Source organism: Peromyscus maniculatus, chromosome 18 (assembly GCF_049852395.1).
Source record: "Peromyscus maniculatus bairdii isolate BWxNUB_F1_BW_parent chromosome 18, HU_Pman_BW_mat_3.1, whole genome shotgun sequence".
Lineage (NCBI taxonomy): Eukaryota > Metazoa > Chordata > Mammalia > Rodentia > Cricetidae > Peromyscus > Peromyscus maniculatus.
In genome coordinates, this window is record NC_134869.1 from 14,214,980 (window position 1) to 14,234,878 (window position 19,899).

At 39.4% G+C, this 19,899-nt stretch overlaps 1 protein-coding gene across 1 annotated transcript in view; it reads left to right on the forward strand.

Moving 5' to 3' along the window:
- Nucleotides 1–16,576, forward strand: part of Slc5a8 (solute carrier family 5 member 8) — a 51,482-nt gene extending 34,906 nt beyond the window's left edge. The window contains exons 10-15 of the mRNA XM_006979833.4: nt 124–191; nt 6,911–6,997; nt 7,863–8,068; nt 11,085–11,188; nt 14,407–14,486; nt 14,839–16,576. Coding sequence (XP_006979895.1) covers nt 124–191; nt 6,911–6,997; nt 7,863–8,068; nt 11,085–11,188; nt 14,407–14,486; nt 14,839–14,964 — 671 coding nt within the window. The 3' untranslated portion in view covers nt 14,965–16,576. The remainder of the gene's footprint in view (nt 1–123; nt 192–6,910; nt 6,998–7,862; nt 8,069–11,084; nt 11,189–14,406; nt 14,487–14,838) is intronic.
- The last annotated feature ends 3,323 nt before the right edge of the window (nt 16,577–19,899 follow it).

The following is a 19,899-nucleotide window of genomic DNA, read 5'->3' on the forward strand; positions in this document are numbered from 1 at the left end:
GCATGGGCTGTTCTCACCTCAATGGTATTATTCACTTTGGCTCAAAGGTGTGGCACTCATTTTATGGAGGACTGTAATCCTCTGGGTCTACACTGGCACACTGTCTTTTATGCTGTCATGTAGGTGTGCTGTATGGAGCACTGTGTATCGGAATGGCTGCTCTGGCATCACTGATGGGAGCCTTGTTACAGGTAAGAGCTGAGTCTGAAGACTGGTGTCATAATTGTTAAATTATTAGAGTAAATGTTCATGATGCCACCTTCACACTTTATATATTTATCTACACTGGGCACAAAGATGACTGAATTATTTTTACATTTAAAAAATATATATCTTTCTTCTTTTACGTATGTATGTGTGTGTGTGTGCCTGCTTGTCTGTATGTGTACCATGTGTGGGCAGGAGCCCACAGAGGCCAAAGGGCCCCAGAAGTTAGACCCAGTTTTTTTGGCTGTTTCATGGGGGTGTTGGCTACTGAAACTGGGTCCTCTGTAAGGTAGTAAGCAACAATCAACTGCTGAGCCATCGTTCTGGACCCTTGTTTTTAATATTTGAAAAATATAGTTTCAGATAATTGTAGATTTATATGAAATTAAACCAATGCAGAGGTATCTATATCTATATCTCCATAGCAATGCCTTACAGAAACACCCGGCAGTGGCAGCATCTTGACAGGATGCTGTTACAGACAGGATATTGGTGATGAAACAGTGAGGATGCAGAATGATTTGATCCCCACCAATACTCGCTCCTCTTGCTACCTTTCACAGCCTTGCCTACCTCTCTCAGTCCTCACTCCCCACACCCATCCCCGGCCTCTGAAAACCTCAAATCTATTCTCCATTCTTGTCATTTTTTTTTGTGTGTGTGTGTTAAGAATGTTACATAAAGAGAATCAATGTGATGTCTCAGGTTGCTAAGCCTGGTGACTGGGTTTGTTCCCCCAAATGGTGGGAGGAGAGAACTACCTCCTGGAAGCTTTCCTCAGATTTCCCCAGTCTCTCTCTCTCTCTCTCTCTCTCTCTCTCTCTCTCTCTCTCTCTCTCTCTCTCTCTCTCTCTCTCTCACACACACACACACACACACACACACACGAAATAAAAATGTAATAACTTTTTAAAAGTACTGTTATATAAAGGTGTCGGGGAAGTGGTTCCGTAGGCAATGTGCTTGCTGTGAAAATTTGAGGACTTGAGTTTAGGTCCCTAGCACCCACATAGAAAAGCTAGATGTGCCTGTCACCCAGGCATGGGGAGGCAGATCCTGGAGACTTGCCAGCCACCTAATCTAGCTGGATTGGTGAGCTCCAGATTCAGTGAGAGACCCTGTCTCAAAAACACAGGGAAGACCAACTGAAAAGACATTCGATGTTGACTTCTGGCCTCCATAAGCACCCTCACATGCATGTGTGCACCTGCACACACACATGCACATGGAAGAATGTTATGTAAATGAGATCTATGTAGATGTAATTCTGAACAGTTTTATTAGATAAGAAACACAGAGCCAAATGTATCGTTAAAAGCCCCAGAGGTCAGAGCAGCAGCCAAGAGCTGAGACCAAGACTGCCTTCTTACCCCTTGCTGCCGCTGCCGTCTTTCTCCCGAGAAAGAGACCTACTTCCTGTGCGTCTGTCTTTTTATTGACTTTCTGTTCTGCCTTCTCATTGGTTGTAAACCCAACCACATGACCTCCTTGTCACTGCCTGTCTATACATACCTCCAGGTCTCTATGGTTGATACTGAGATTAAAGGTGTGTGTCTCCATGCTGGTAGTGTCCTTGAACACACAGAGATCTGCCTGTCATGTTATCGGGATTAAGGGCATGTGCTACCACTGCTAGACTTCTGCTAGATGGCTTGCTATTAGCTCTGACCCCCAGGCACTTTTATTTATTAACATACAAATAAAATCACATTTCAGCACAAATAAAATATCACCATAGATCCATTAGTAAGAAACCTTTTAAGTCTTCTTGGCTCTGGCTGTCAAGAGTGAATTTTGACTGGAACCTGACCTTTTTCATTATGAGGTGAAATTTTGGATGTCACACTTTCTACTTCAGCAGCTTCCCCTGACACAGTGTCAGAAGGGCCAGTGGCTTTGCCACTGCTCTGAGTTTAAAGTCCAGTGAACACCTGAGTCGTGTTGGGTGTAGATATGTAGACTGCTATGAGACATATAGCAACAATAAGGTTAGTCACAGCTGTAGACTCACTCAGGTGCCTTGCAAGGTTGAGCCTGTGTGTCAGTTGCACTGTAACGCAGCCTTATCCTAGGGATTTCTAATCATGGCCCTCAGGACCTCCAGGAGACAAGGCCATTTCAGCACACATGGAAAGTCTTCTAAACCTCAGAATGAAGTTTGCCCTTGCCAGGATATCTTCAACTCCCTTTATGGGAGAAATGGCTGGGAGCTGACCCAGCTGAATGTAGGTATAGAAAAAGGGGGAAACCACCCCAAGTTCCGAGGCTGGTGTCTGGATGGAGACTCTTCTAGTCAGTTGGTCATCTGTCCCCGATTGTATCTGGCTCATGACCCTGGCTGGTGCCTCCTTGCAATCACTTACAGCACTACCAGGATAAACAGCTCAAGGCACAGCTACCATTCATCTTTGCTGTAAATAAAACAGAAAGTGAGAGGTTGTCCCCAGGAAAGTTAGTTACTAAGACCACACCAAGTCCTCACATATGAAGACTGAAAATTGGATAGCATAAGTAAGCGAGCAAGAGAATTTTGCCATTCATTTAATTTATTTTCAGTTTTAAAGAAAGATTTCAATTTGTTAGTGAAGAATAAACAGAGTAAAAATTATTTTCTGGTCCATTTTTTAAATGAAGTATTTTTTTTCTTTAAAATTTTTTTCAACAGAAAAACTTTTATCCAGTTTGTTCTTTGACAATTTCGTTCACAAATAATGTATATTCTAATTATTGTAACCTTGAATCCCTGTGACTATTCCCTCCTCCTTACAAGTCTCCTCTCTCACATTCATGACTTTTTGTTATTTTGGGTTGTCTTTTTTTTTTTTTTTGGTTGTTGCTGTAATATTTTTGAGAATAAGTTGAACTGGAATCATGTGTGTGACCAAGGGTTTGGAATTAAGTGCTGAGGCCAGGTGGGCTCCTCAGTGAAGACAGCTGTGGGTTCCACAGTTGAAGACCATGACTGCCTCTCCTCCTAAACCCATCAGTAACTGGTTCCCAGCAGGAAGGCTTAGGGGCTCATAAGCTTGTCTCAGATCTTTGACTGTTGACAGGCCCGTTGACGCCCACTTAGTTACGTTCCCACCAGATTGTTCTGAGAATGCCAAAGACTGCTCTTTATCCATCAACAGAAATCTGTTTGAGATTTGACAGACTTCCAAGTTCAGATAACTTGTTAACTACTGATCCTCTTCAGAGTCAAGAGGTCAAACATGAACCTTATCATGGCTACAAGATAAATGATAGCCATAGGCCCATCCAAGTGACTGTGGGCCATTTAGTACTATAATATAACCCAATCCTGGGAATTCCAGCCTTCTCCCAGGGGTTTCCAGGAACCAGGTCATCTCAGCAGATATAACTTTTAGAAACCATAACCAAATTTACTTTTATCTAACAAACTTTCTTTATGAAAAAAAAAATTAGCAAATAGCCTGGACTGAATACTAAAAAAACAGAAGGATTGTCCAAAGTTTGAGGATGGTCCCTTGATAGAGATTCTTATGATCAACTGACATCCATCTGTTCTCTGTCTTCTAAGAGGGCAGCCAGAATGTGCGAAGTATAAAGTGTGTCTTTTTTGCACAATGAACTGGGAGAGAAGATTTTTGCTTTGCTTTTGAGGGCGCTGGTTAGTTTCGACACCCGACATCCCCAAACATGCGATGTGACTTCTGCTGGTACCATAGTAGAGGTAGCTGCCTTACTTCCGTGCCTTGGTAACAGCTACTGTCTACAAGATCTCCTATGTTACTGCCCAGTGCGGGGAGCCTTGGTGCAGGTATCAGTGTCCAGTCTCAGTCCCTCATTGACCTTTGCTGGTGTGAGGGTGTGAACGTGCTCTCCACATCATCTGCACTGTGGCTGGTGGCTCCTATTGTGACTGGCTTCTCTTTCTTCATCACCTCTGGACTATATGGAGAAATCTTCTAGCAAAGCCATCCTAACTTCAAGCCTAACCCCTAACTCCTTGCTGCATCACTAAGGTGTTCTTTTCTGTTTTGTTTTTGCTTTTCTTTCTTTCTTTCTTTCTTTCTTTCTTTCTTTCTTTCTTTCTTTCTTTCTTTCTTTCTTTCTTTCTTTCTTTCTTTCTTTCTTTCTTTCTTCCTTCCTTCCTTCCTTCCTTCCTTCCTTCCTTCCTTCCTTCCTTTCTCTCTCTCTCTCTCTCTCTCTCTCTCTCTCTCTCTCTCTCTCTCTTTCTTGTTTTTAAGCATTTTGTTTTTATTTTTCAAGACAGGGTTTCTCTGTGTAGCCCTAGTTGTCCTGGAACACCCTTTGTAGAAAAGATTGGCCTTGCACTCACTGAGATCTGCCTGCCTCTGCCTCCCGAGTGCTGGGATTAAAGGTGTGTGCCACCGTGCCTAGCCAAGGTCCTTCTTTCTAATAGAATGTTTTCTGAGGCATCTTCCTTATTTCCGTAAGCCTGCTCCCAGATCACGTTGTTGTAAATGGCTTCATGGCCATGTGTTATCTTCACACTTAACAGTGAAGTCTAGCTCACATCCTATGACTCTGCTGAGAACAGACCCCCTATCATATCCCTTAGCCCACATCCTTCTCACACACCAGTTCTTTTTCACAGTGTCCACACATTCTCCACTTCACAGTATAGACTTTTGGAAGAATTCATTTGAATCAACAGTTCAGTATGCATCTTCTAACATTTCCTTGGTATACTCTCTGATTCATTCTTTCCGTTGTGTTTGGTCTCTCGGTGGACAAGTCACCGTGTTCCCACTCTTTAATGGTTCTTTTTACATTTTAATTGGCAAATGAAACTGCATATATATGGTGCACAATATCATGCTTTAGTACATGTGTGTATTTTACTACATTCAAATGTGATTAAATATATCTATTTCAGGGAGGCAGAGCCAGGCAGATCTCTGTGAGTTCAAGGTCAGCCTGGTCTACAAAGGGAGATCCAGGACAGCCACCAAAACTACACAGAGAAAGCCTGTCTCAAAAAACAAAAACAATATCTATCATCTATCTATCTATCATCTATCTATCTATCTATCTATCTATCTATCTATCTATCTATCTATCTATCTATCTATCTATGTATCTATCATCTATCTATCTATCTATCTCCTCAAATGTTTATTATTTTGTAGTGATGAAAACATTCAATATTATTTCTCAAAGACTTTTTTGAGACATGTAATCCATTATCACTCTCCATCATCACACTAGCCCATCTGAGTGTATTTCCCTTATAAAATTATAACTTAGTACCCATCGGCCAACTACTAGATTTTATTCTGCCCAGTCTTCAAAATTAGACGTTATGTTATTGAAATTACTAGGTTATGAAGAGCATACATCTTGGAGCATTGTTTGCATTTCCATTTTTCATATTGCAAATCCTTTTCAGTCTCATGGCTTTAGTATCTCCATGATCAAAGAAAAGTTTCAATTATCCAAATAGATTTTAAATCTTTCTCTACATTGGATCAATTATTTTAAATCCAATTTTCAATCTAATTACATCCTTATCAGATCAGATCAGGGATGCTCATGAATCCTATCCTTATCTCTGGCCATTTTGCAGTTCTTATTCAGTCTTGTGCAGAGGAATATTTTGAGATCACCAAAGCATAGGAGAGTATGGTGATTTATCAGGACAAAGCTGAGAAGGGTTGTCTTGATTTATGCACTCACAGAGATGCTCCAATGGTTTCATGACTCGTCGTCTTCTTTACATTGTGATGCCTTTTTTTGGTGTGTGTGTGTGTGTGTGTGTGTGTGTGTGTGTGTGTGTGTGTGTGTGTACATGTGTTAGGGAGGGGTTCTCATGCATGTATGTGTATAAACTAGAAGCTGGTGTTGGATATCTTCCTCAATTGCTCCCCACCTTATTTTTTGAGACAGGATTTCTCACTGAACCTGGAATTTACTAATTCAGCTAGGCTGGCTGATCAGCAAGCCCCATCAACCCTCCTGTCTCTATCTCCTCAACACTGGGATTAAAGGCATGTACTGCCACATCTAGGTTTTACTTGTGCATTAAACTCAGGTGCTTGTGAAGCATTTTATAGACTGAGCTGTCTTCCCAGCCCCTTTGGTAGTCTTTAAAAATATTTTTTAGTTGTGTATATGTGTGTGTCTGGGTGAATATGTAGATGCGAGTGTAGGTGCCTATGGAGGCTACAAAAGGGCATCTGATCCCTTTGAGCTGGAGTTGTAGGCAGTTGTGAGCTACCTGATATAGGTGCTGGGAACTGAATTCAGGTCTTCTACAAGAAAGGTAGGCACTCTTAACTACTCCAGCTCTTTGTTGCCTATTTGAGGGTACCTGAAGGGACAGACAAGCCAATTATGGTGGTGCATACTTTTAATCTCAGCACTTGGGAGGTAGAAGCAGGAGGATCCCTGTGAGTTCAAGGCCAGCCTTGTCTATATAGTAAGTTCTAGAACAGCCAGGGCTAGAAGGTGAGATGGCACTGTCTCAAAACAAACAAACAGACAAACAAACAAACAGACAAAAACCCCAAAGAACAGAAAATGCTGAAGACAGAGAAACAGAGGTTTCCAGGTGTTAATGATCTTTGCCAAGGATAAGACTACTATGAATAAAATTAGGATTTTTTTTTTTTTCTGGAGGAGACTGAATACTTTAATACCTACCCTGATGAAATTGCCTGAAATATTTATGCTTGGGTTTGAAATTACTGATTGTGATTTTGTGTTATTTTTGTAGGCAGCACTCAGCATATTTGGCATGGTTGGTGGACCACTTCTGGGCCTGTTTTCTTTGGGCATCTTAGTCCCCTTTGCCAATCCAATTGTAAGTAGAACTAATGGACAAATCTAAAGGTTACTTTTCCAACGCTATCTTTCTTCTCAGCTGTAAAGACATGGTTGCTTTGAGACCTGTCGTTAGTTACTTGTCTTGGTGACTGAAATTACTCATTTTGACTTTGAGAAAGTATACGGGGAAGAGCTCTGCATTGAGGTCTTGTATATAGGAAGCCAAATGGAAACTGTCAGAACCATGCAGTGCAATTTAAATACTCATAGTGTAAGTAGACCAGCATCTCTTACGCATTTAAATTCTTGCCCTTCTTAAAATCAAATGTCTAGGCTGTAAAGAAGGAGGTCAACAGGCTTAGATTTAAAGACTGCATGTAGTCGGAGCACAGCAAAGAGAAGTTGATCTTTGCCACTGTGACCACAAAGTTGGTTCTTTTGGTACTTCAAGCCAGGGCTCCTGCTCGTCATTCTAGCCCTGAGGGATGAATAGAATTGGAATATTTTTCAGAAAGAGGGGATATCTCTGCTAGTATATCTAAACATGTCTGTGTCTGGAAATACAAAATTGTGTTTGGAATAAATGGAATCCAAATGACTTCTCTGAAAACCAACAGGAAGTCCATTTCTTCTATAGCTGAAGATCTAGAATATACATAAGTGATGTGAGACATTTATATCATAAAAATTGGTTAGGTAAAGAGGGAATGAGGTTAGTGAGTCTCTACGACTCTGGGCAGAGAGACCAGAGATCTATGACAACCTTTGTAAGAGGCAGATATACTGGGAGGGAGGAGAGTCAGATAGGGGGCTTTGACCATTGTGAAACTGGCATTCTCATGTTAAATTGACCTCAAAGAGAATGACATTATTTTTCTTTGAAAAGCACTCTTGTTTTTCAGGGAGCTCTCACTGGTCTGTTGGCTGGATTTGCCATTTCTTTATGGGTAGGAATTGGAGCTCAGCTTTATCCTCCGCTTCCCGAGAGAACCTTACCGTTATCCCTTGAAACCCATGGCTGTAACATCACACACAATGGATCAGCCTGGATATCAACCACAGAAATGCCGTTTTCTACTAGCGCTTTCCAAATCCACAATGTGGAGAGGTATGAAGTTTCATGTTATGTCGTGATGTTATGTGTGACAAGTAGGGGACTCCAGTTGTTTTGTTTTTGTTTTTTGTCTTCTTATAAAACTGCTTTTTCCTAACTCTGAAATGGGTAGACCCCTGTGGCTTTCCTGCTGTGTTATTTTTACATTGTAAGGACAGCAAGTGACAGCTGAAGACTCAGTGAGACATCCTGTACCTGCCTAGACAGGCTTTCAAGCCTTCCAGATTGAGTTTGCATTCTTTTAATTTTCTAATGGTTGATGAACATATCTTAGTGATTTCAATTTTCATTCTCTTATGATTGATGAAGATGACCACCTTTAATACCTTTATTGGGCATTCAGATATCTGCTTTTGTCACTTTCCTTTTGAGAACTGTTCCAATATTTAACAGATTCTGTCTTTTTCTTTCTTATTTATTTAGGAGTTGGTGATATATTCTGTGGTGGTAATCTAATTGTACTGAAATATTATTTTGATTGTATGTTAATAAATAAAGTTGTCTGGGGGTCAGAGCTATTAGAGCCATAGCAAGAGTGTGGAGGTGGTGGCACACGCCTTTAATCCCATAGATATCTGTGTGTTCAGGGTCAGAGTTATTAGAGCCATAGCAAGAGTGTGGCGGTGGTGGCACACGCCTTTAATCCCATAAGATCTCTGTGTGTTCAGGGATACAGTCAGCATTGGAGACATATGCCTTTAAGACCTAGGGGGCTGTACATTCAGACAGTGACGAGGCAGTCATGTGTTTGGGTTTACAACCAATGAGAAGGCAGAACAACATACTATAAAAAAACGAACCAACAGGAAGTAGGGCTCTTTTCGCGAAGCTGGGACAGCAGGAGGAAGGGTGAGATTTTAGCTCTGAGCTCTGACTTCTCGGCTTTCTCTTTTACATTGTTTCTGTGTTTCTTATTTAATAAGACGGTTGGTTACATCTACAATATTCTTCATTCAAAATATGTTTTGAAGATATTTTTTCCTCAATCAATAGTTTTAATTTTCACTGTTTGCCAAGTTTTTTTTTTTTTAAGAATTCACAACCTATCTTTGCCTATATCATTAGTTCTTTGTAGTCTTGTTGAAGAAATCATTGCCTACTTTGAAGTCATAATCATATTCTTCTTAATTATTTATTTGTTTTTTTGTTTGCTTGGTTTTTCAAGACAGGGTTTCTTTGTGTAGCCCTTGCTGTCCTGGGACTCTCTGTAGACAAGGCTGGCCTCTGCCTCCGGAATGCTGAGATTAAAGATGTGCACACCATGTCTGGCTATTTCTCTAATTTTTAAATTAAAAGTTTTATTGTTAACTATTTACATTTATAAAGTGTGATCCATTTGAGGCTGACATGAATGGTGTGATCAAGATTAATTTTTCCCTCATGTAGAATTTCAATAAATCAAGCACCTTTTATTGAAAAAAAAATTCCTTGTTGTCCATCAAGATTTGCTGGTGAGGAAACTAATGTAAATCAAATGGCAGTTTCCTGTGACGGGTGGAGGTGGTCAGTATTCTACTCTCTGTTTTCTGTCTTTGCTCAACATCATACTATCTCAACTTCATTAGTTCATCTCAACCTGTTTCTCTTCTTCCTTTTTTTTTTGCTTCTGAAATTCTCATTTCCTTGAGCTTTCTGATGCCAACTTGTTTCCACATTTTGTTATTAGCAGGGTGATTAATCTTAATTAAGCTGCTTTATTGAAGCTGAAAGTGACATCCTTGAGTGATGTCATATCTTCCCAATGATCTTCTCTGATCACACATTGCAGTGTAGACTTCCCCTCTCTACCCAGTTCATGTCATATGGCATCACTCCATCTTTCTTAAGGACTACCCATCATTTGCTTACTGTATACTGCATATTGTATTTCTCTTTCATTGGATATAAGTTTTATGTGGACAACAATCTTATCTACCTTAATTATGGCTGACTTCAATGATAAGAATCATATTGGGACCATAATGAAGAGTGGAATGAATAAACACTGACACTTAATATTTTTGTGCATGTCAGTCAGCTTTGTGTTACAAAACACCAACTTGATAAAAGAAAATGACATCTGGGTCAGGGAGTTCTGGCCATGATGGCCTAACACTCATACTTTTGAGTCTTGGTGGTACAGTAGATCATGGTGATAGCCTGCGGTGGAGATTGTTTCCCGTCATGGAACTGGAGGACAGAGAGAAGGGGGAGGGCTGGGCACCCAATATATCCCCTTCCAGGGATTCCTGCAATGACCTACCTTCTTCCTACTAGGCTTTATCTCCTAAAAGTTTACCATATGCAATAGGTGGGGATAAAGACCAAGCCCTCAACACATGAGCCTTAAGGGGACACTTTTTCAAACTCTATCAATTTGCCAACCTAAGAGGCAAGCGAGACATGCTGGGTGTGAGACCAGGGTTTATTTGTGCTAAAGCAAAGATAACACCTCAGAAAAATAACACAAACTTAGTTATTTAGAATAAGTTCCCCCAAAATGGCATTTGAGGGGTCAGGGATTTAAATAGATTATGCAAAGAAAGTAAGAGTTAGTGGAAAATTGTTGCAGTTGCATTGGTCAGTGGTCTACAGGGTCAGGAATAGCATAGGTTGTTGATTTGATTACTCATTATTTATGTATTTCAGGTAAGAATTATAAATAAATAAATAATAAATGAAGATTTTGATGGGGCTGTGTGCTACCCTTGTATTGTCAGGGGGTCCACAGAAACCAGCCCCTGTTAGCCTGTAATGACCTAGGCGACTGTTGCTTCCTGCTTTACGATTTTTCTGCACCAAAGATTTATAGTCCCTTACTCTTACAATATCTAAAGTCCTTTTTTATGTGCATAGTCCAAGTGAAGCCATATTTCACATTCCTGATTTAATAATTAGGGATCAGACCGGTTAATTATGACATTAAAAGTGGCTAAAAATTGCATTTTTACTTTCAGGATCATGGGTACACACACTTGTTGTTGTTAGGAACATGGTGAATTACTATAGTTATATTTTTGGTATCTTTCAGGACTCCGCTGATGGACAATTGGTATTCAATATCATATCTGTATTTCAGTACTATTGGAACGTTGGTAACATTGTTAGTGGGGATACTTGTGAGTTTGTCAACAGGTAATTAACATTTTTCTGTTCACTTCTAGAAATACAAGCATTTCCTATGTATAATTTATAGTTCTTTATGACACTTTACTAAGATCCTATTAGTGATTTAAATTAATTTTTAAAATTTTACCCATGCAATATTTGAGAACCTAATCTTAAGGCAGAAGAACTTAACCCATCACTATTATAATATTGGTTCTACCATTTAATAGTTACCTGGATTCAGGCAAGGTACGTAACCACTCTACACAGAGCCTTAGCACTGTTATGCATAAAATGAGGATGATGAAGACATAAGATAAAACCAAATCATACATAGTTACTTGTTACACAGTTACATAGTTACTTGTTACAATGAGAGAGCTGTATGCATATCTTGACATCTTTATGCCAGGATGTTTCAATTGTCCAATACAGATTCTTTGTAAATTTCAAAAGTGTATACACATATAATGAATAATAACTATAATATTTATGTGTGAACATAGTAGAAAGTCTTGGGAAGTGTTCATAAAGATTAAACAAAGTTTTAATAATCAGTTGACAATGCACAGAGTGTAAACTTATCTGGAATGGAGGTTTTATCTTGAGATTTCACTTTGTTCTCATTGTGGGCATTGTCTTGACCCCCTTCCTGTGTTTTTATATCCCTTCTCACTTACATTTGTGCCTAAGTTTATTTTTAAATCAGTTGATATTTTTATACGTATGAGTATTTTACCTGCGTACATGTAATTGCACTGTGTGTTTGCTTGGTGCCAGCAGAAGCCAGAAGAAGGTGCCATATCCTTCCTTACTTCTGAGCACCATGTGGGTGCTGGAAACCAAATCTGGGTCCTTTGCAATAGCAGTCAGCACTCTTAGCTGTGGAACCAGCCCTGCGACCCATATGTTTATCCCTTTAATTGAGTGCATCCATCTTATATAGCACGTTCTTGGAAAGGACAGAGAGGAAAAGAGGTTTTGGAAAATTCACATGTCTAAAAAATTATTGTGCTTAACTGCTAATTTGAGTATAAGTTCCATTCCAAAAAAATCTTAATTTCTCCTCTCATTTTGCTGGTTTTGAACATCAATGCCAGGCTACCTGCTAGCCTTTCCAAAGGCACATTTTCAGTGACTACCTTGCCCTATGACCCTTTGACTCTGAAGTCTCATACCCATCCATCCTGGGCATTTCCTTAGGCTATCCTTTTGTAATTTCTTTCTATTTTCTGTCTCATCCTTCTGGAAACTTCTGCCAGTCAAACGTTTGCCTCTAAGGACGTTTCCTTTAATTTTCTTGTCTTTTCTTTCCTGCTTTCCATCTCTGTCTTTTAGGTCTAGTCTATGAATATTTCCCCAATTACTTTTCCAACAATTCCCAAAGAAGCATTTGATCCAGTTTAAGAATGGCCTGTAGGAGGAGAGCAGGTAGACTCTTGAAATATCCAGGTGAGAGATCCTAGTGGCTGGGACTGGGGGTTGGTGGAGTGCTGGGATCCTAACCCATGACCCCCCCCACCATGCGCCCTCTCATATGTATATCCATAGCAGCCAGATCGGGGAAGGCCACATCGCCTTCTTTATCAGTTTTTCAGCTATCCCACACTTTGTCCAAACACATGATGTTGCCACATGGTTTGCACGATACAAAGGTAGACGCAGCCTCTGTAGAATCTGGCTGGCACTGTTGATTTTTGGCAACCAGGTAACACTGCTTTCAATCTTACCAACTTTGGGTTGGTAACGATAACATTTGCATCACTTTCCAAAAGGATTGCGTTTTTTTCATGAAATATTCACTTAGTAGCCTTATTACTTAATCTGTTTTGAGAAGTACAATTTATTTTCACAAATTAGCCAGTTGTTCATATCTGAAATACATCTATACTATGTCTGTGTATTTCTATCCTTGGCTTTTATCACCCCTTCCTGCTTTCTCTCCCTTTTAAAGAAACTGGGGGATCAGAGGGCTCCTGCTGGCATTTTCCTTTTCTTTGAACTTCTTTGATTTTGTTAAGTGCATGGAGTTATGTCCAGGAGAGCGGATATCTAGTCAAAAAATGCTTTTTACTTTATTGGTTTTGCTAGCGAGTCATTCTTCCCTCACAGCAGCAGTGAGAACCTTGAAAAAAAACATCCAGAAACATACACTTCTGATGTTCTTTAAAACAAACTGTAGAGTACTAGAAGTCTATAAGAATCCAGACGGACGGACTTGATTGGCATGCAGCTCCATCTGGCTCTTTGCACTCAGTGTTTGTCTGTTTTTGTCAGGAAAACCGGGTGGGTGCTGGGGCAGTTCTCACACTTGAGCAGATAGAGAAATCACCTTGGAAATTGAGCAAAATCAAGAGCTCAGTGGCCCCCCACTTCCAATTTGGTCAGTCCAAGCTGAAGTGCAGGGATCTCTGTTCTAAGCACATCTCTCAAAGATTTAGATAGTGGTGGTTTGAGGACCACACACATGGTTCTCAAGAGCATCTTAGTTGGTCCACCAAGAAAAAAAAAATGAAAAGAAAATGAAAGAGAGACAGACAGACAGAAAACGAGCAAGGCCAAATCAAAGGATTAGTTTCTAAAACAAAACCTTAGAGAAGAGAATTTGTAAAAAACACCAGTGAGCATGAGGTTGCTGAACTCATTTGACAGGTCATCATTTCTCCACTCACATTCATAGTTACAAAAGTCAGGGAAAGCAGGTTCACTGGCAGAGGCAGATGGGCATGGGGTAGACGGACAGAGGGACAAAGACAAAGGGCAAGGGTCAGAGGGTCAGAGGGTCAGAGATAGGCAGAGGGGCAGGAGCAGGGGTAGGGGGTGGGGAAACAGAGACAGGCAAATGGGCAGAGGGACAGGGGCCAGAGGTGGAGGGGCAGGCAGTTTACCACTTTATGGGCAGGTCATGTGGATAGCTTTTCCTGTCACTATTGGGATAGTCAACTCTTTAATCCAGGCAGCATCAGATGAAACAGTTGGGTTAGGATTGAGAGCTATTATCTCTCTGCATCTATTTATCTATGTAGATATCACAAAATTCATATTTATCAGCTAGGCACTTATAGGATCTGAGATCTAGGGACAGGGAGTAGTGTCTGGATCAGGACTACTTTAAAGTTTTTTGGTGTTTTTTTTTTTTGTTTTTGTTTGCATTTTATGTGTGTATAAAGCTGAATGCTCATAAGCCAAAAGCCTATGTAATGGGAGATCTGTATAACAATGTAACTAATGTATTTGTTTTTCAGGAGGAAGAAAACAGAATTTAGACCCTCGATTCTTACTAACCAAACAGGACTTTTTATCCAATTTTGATGCTTTTAAGAAAGTAAGTTAGGTTTGGTTATCTTAAATGAGGGAAAATTGGGTTTTTAATCCCCAGAATAGAACACTAGTCAGTCCCCAGTCCTTTTCTTGAACAGGCACACAGAAGGGATATTTTTATATCTATATCTGCAGGTGTACAGTTACTAGATAAGCACTATTTGAGAGAATATATGGATATTCATAGCCAAAGTGTCTAATGTACGCCATTCTATCTTCCGCTGGTTTATATTGCTTGGCTATCACTCGCTGTCAGTAGATTTAGAGAAATGAAAATGTAGTAACAATTCTCTGTCATTGAACAAATGAAGTTTCTTTTTTTTAAAAAAAATTTTCATGTAACTTTTTATTTTCAGAAGAATCATGTTTTAAGCTATAAATTGCATCCTCTGGAAGATGGTGGAACTGATAACCCCGCCTTCAACCACATTGAGCCAAACTCCACAGATCGCAGTGGCAAGATGAACGGGACGCGCTTGTGAAGCAACCCAGAGCTAGAGACCACCATGCCATGCCTGTCTTTTTTTTTAAATATGTTTTAGGATAATTGGATGAGATCATTTTTTCAAACCCTTATCATAGGTGTTTTGGAAGATTTGTTTTTGTTAAAGCTAAGTCTCAACTTGGTTTACTTTCTACACTAATTTATTGATGCTACACTAGACTTAAGAGTTTCAACATCAGTATATTTCAGTAGAGTTACAGTTGTGAATGTTATGACCACATGCATGTCTGAAAGACAAATACAGACATACACATATGATACTTGATCAAAGGCATATTCTTACACTTGGACATTATTGAAAATATTTTCCGTGCCTTTGGTATTAGTATATAAATTCTGGGGTATTTAACTAGAATCATAAATCCTGGAAAGATTTCTTTCTTGCCTCCCCTACATATTCTGTTTCTAGGCAGCAGTGAAATGAGGAGGAATAGAGCATGTCTGTGATCTTTACTTCTGGATCAGCCCATGGTGTAACTTTGCTACTGATTCTGCCTCTGGAATGGAGTAACCAAAAGGATCCTGCCTAGGACACAATAGGGACGCAAGGATCAAGATAATCGTTAATACATTCTTGTGCCTGTTTAATTCCCCCTGAGATCCCCGGCTATTGGCCAATTACATTGCCGGTCATAGACTATAGACTGTTGACTATAGACTATAGACCACTGGCTGTAGACTACAGACTATAGCCTATAGTTCTTGTCATCATTCTTAGTTTTTGTCCCAACAATCTTGCTTTTGTTGGGCACATTGTCCAGGCTTAACTGTTTCAGTTTCCTGGGCTTATATATGTCTTGAGACAACAATATGAATCATGTCACCTCTGTCCCTCACCCACCAGGTCCCAGCTATAAATTATATATGCCCACTCACCTGATACTGACTAATGAATACTTCATAAAGATTTGGTGACTCAAGAACATCGTATATTTAAAAATGGTAAAGTCCCATGGGGTCAGATAATTGTTTTTAGTGCTGTCAAGTTGAACTACTAATTCATATATTTAAAGAGCTAAATTTCATAGGTAAATACTACTTTTCTTTTCACCTGTTCCAGACTTATTACATACATGTTTTGTTCTATCTTCTAAGATTTCAAGCAGTAGTCTCAAAGTTCTCAGCCATTTATTTGGCTGTGTTCATAGCTATAACTTGCATTATGGAATTTCATCAATAACTTATTTTTCTATAATACCACATTAGATATTGTTTAAAAGATTAAGAACGTTTTCACATTTTTAAAAGAGAAATATTGACATTTTAAAAATAATTTATAATTTTATACATACTTCTTGGTCTGTCATATTTAGACAGCCATGCTTTGTACATTTAAAGGTTGTTCACTGAGATTGAAAACTAAAATATTAAAAAATATTAGCATTTATCTGAAGCGAAGAGATTTATATACTATTTAAATCAACCATGTATTCGTGTATTTCTTATGTATATAAATATATTTTGATCACCATATTTGTAAACAAAAATCAAGTTTTGTGACTCTTGCAGTATTCTAATGAGCAGGGTCATATAATCTTATATGTAGACTTTTATAACTATGATTTGAAGAACAGTTATTTATCAAATGATTCTGAATGAATGTGTGTTCAGGTTTGGCAATGAGACTCAGGTTCCTTGAATAATTTTTCTTTGATTTGATTGCCCAGAGATTGTGCAATGTGTTCTTCTTGAGAAATGATATTCCAGACGATTTTGTCAACTTCCTGTAAAACAAAGCAGATCTTTGTGACATTTGGAAATACCATGGTTTACTTTTGCAAACACACAGGAGTGCGGGATGGAAGTCTTAAAGTAAAATGAGGTTGTTATTACCTAACTAGCGCTTTTAAATACTTTTAAAATTTGAGGCAAATCAAATACAGGTGAGATGTCAGAATATTATAATATAATGTAAATCATCTTCTCTAAGTTTTATTGAATCATAGACACTTTAAAGGAAGAAAAAAAAACCATGCAAATTGTCTGTCAGTATCTTTTGGTGTTGACAAATACATGTTTGTATTTGCCCTCAATTCCATTTAAGGATGGTATAAGCATTAGACTTTGTACCTCACAGAAATAGTGTGAGTGAAGGAGTAGAGCTTTGACAGAATAGGACTTCATCAATTCAAATAATTTGAGGCAAAAGCAGTTTGCTAGTTTATTTTCTTTTTTGAACTTAAGAAGAATCTGCACTATCATGATGTAGAGAAAAAACCTTCTCTAAAAATATGTGTGCCACAGGAATAAGACACATTTGAGGATCAGTGGGATGATTCCAATGGAAAGAATATAAACTTTAAATGAAGACATAGCTCAGTCCTGTTCATTCTATATAGAGATGAAAACCCTAGAGGTAAGATGTCAAACAGCAAGATCCGTGTTTACCAATACGATGAATTGTTTGCACGGTCCTTTTTTTTTTCTTTCTCTCTCTTGAGATTAATAGTAACCAGCATAGGCCATTGTGCACCTCTGGGGACATGTTGAGGAATTTAAGAGGTCACAATGAGGGGAGAATGGCGGTCACATAGGGAGTTAAATGGGGGAACACTGCTTAAAGTCCCGTGGGATCTGGCAGCTTTCCTTCCCAACCAAAAAACCCAGTCTGCTGAAGATACTAATAGTGTGTGTAGTTTGGGAAACCACGAACTCTAGTGCTGATGCTTTTTAGATGTCAACAACCTAATGTTTCTGTCTGAAAAATACCATTAGCTTGCGGAACATTGTGATGCTGAGTAATGTTAAGACATTTTCACAATGGGGGTACTTAGTCCAGTCTTAGGCCAGTTCAGCTCCTCGACATGGTTTCTAATCCAGCCACACATTAGGATGAAATGAAATACATGACTGTTAAGATCTCCTAATTTCATTTTATTGATGACAAGCACGGGGAATGCAATTTGTTTCATTAAGTGAGCATATGATGTAGACTCACGGGTCAGAGTGGAGGTTGAGGCAGAGTGAACAATCCTGAATTGATTCCTACAGGAAATTCTGAGTCTTGCCATAGAGCTTGACAAAGAGTAAACTGAGAAGCAGTTGTGGTTCAGTGGGAAAGCTCTTACTGAGCATGCGCAAGGCCCTAGGCTTCCATCATAGCGCGAATCAACCGAGTGTATGACCATTTAGTTACTTAAAAATGCATTTAGAGTTAACTTTTGTACCATTGTTTGTGAAATTCTGGGGGAAGTTGAATATTTCTACATAAAATATGGTTACAAATCTAATTTTTTCAATTAACTGATTAAAATTTCCATAAAAAAAATCTTTGTGGTTGTCTGTCCTTGGTTGTCTGACAGAATATAACAAATGTTACCTACCTTTATGCAAAGCTATTTTTACCCTATTCACTGCATAAAGGACACTTTCAAACTAAATGCTGGATATAAATCATCAAACTGAAAGCAGATGAACTTGTACAATTTTGTCATTGAGGACCATTTCATATTTCAATTAATTAACATACTCAAAGGCAGAAATGCTATGGTTTACATGTTGGCTGACTGTACCTCAAACAGCCATGATTGAAGCTTGGTCCATGGGGTGGCACACCCAGGAGAGACTTGAGTCCCTTGGAAGTGGAATCTAGAGCAGGTCTTCAGGTCATAGGCAGCAGTGCCCTCAAAGGTGATTGTTGAATGCCACCCATCATCTCTCCTCAGTCTCTGATCACTTGCTTCTCCTGTGTTCCAGTCATGATGAGCTAGCTTCATCAGAGGCAGGATCCTGCACAGGGCCACTTCAGCTGTGCCGTGAGCTCTGAGGTCTGTGAGCTCAACCAACCTTTCCTTTTTTTAAAGATTAGTTGACTTAGGTATTTCATTGTAGTAATGTGAAGTTCACTAATATGAAAGGGCACAAAATGAAGTGGACTAGAGACAGGATTCACTGGAAGAGCCCTTGTCTAGTATGTAAAAGGTTTGTTCTTACATACCAATAAAACATAAATGAACAACAAAAAAAGGACCAACTTTTCTGTATCAACTTCAATTTTTAGTTGGTGAAATTTAAAAATTAGTGAGAATAATTGTTGGTAACAGCAGGATGTCAGGCTAGCATCAGAAACACCCAATCTGCAAATTGTCATCTTCTTGAAAAGGGTTTTAAAGTTAAGATTTTTATCTCAGAGCTATAATTCGTGGGATATAAAGTTAAGTAGTCAGTCAAGCTAAAGAAAGGTTTAGGTACAAAAGATGACTGTGGTTATACCCAACTACCTAACTTGGAAAAGTGTTCTGCAAGCAGATGCCAAGTTTCCTGTTTGGCAAGAACCTCTTCTTTGGCCACTTCTGGTCATTTAGTTGAAGTACCCACTTATTCCCTGTCCAGTCACTGGGTGAGCAAAATTCCAATGTTCCCGAGAGGGGAATTCCACATGACTTTTCACTCTGAAGGTTAGATTAAATCTTTTTGATTTAAATTCATCAAACCAAAGACCATTTTGAAAAGTTCCAATTTTTTATCGTTCACAAGCATTTATTTCCTCATTTTAGAATGGCCTATTTTTCCCTTTTATCTTTGTTTTGGGTGAACTCACCCAAAAGAGCACAGAGTGTCGGTTGATGGCATTTGCTCAGGATGTTCCCATCCACTTCTGCATGGGCAGATTGCAGATTCCTTTTCCACTTTCCTCCGCTCCCTTTTCATTCTGACCCACAGCGGCCACTTCACATTCTGTCCTAGAGCTTCGGCCAGAGCCAGCGTCACCTGGAGGGGCTGGGCTGTACTCCCAGTTTTTGATTAGGTGGCACTGGCACAGAGCCTGGGATTTTATGCGTCTCTGATTTCCTGAGGGTGATGGTGCCTCTGGTCTACAAATCACATATGGAAGATGATGGTTCTAATTCACAGTGACCTCTCTGGGAACTCAATCTGACGACTCTTGACTCACAAGTTGCTATGTCCTCAT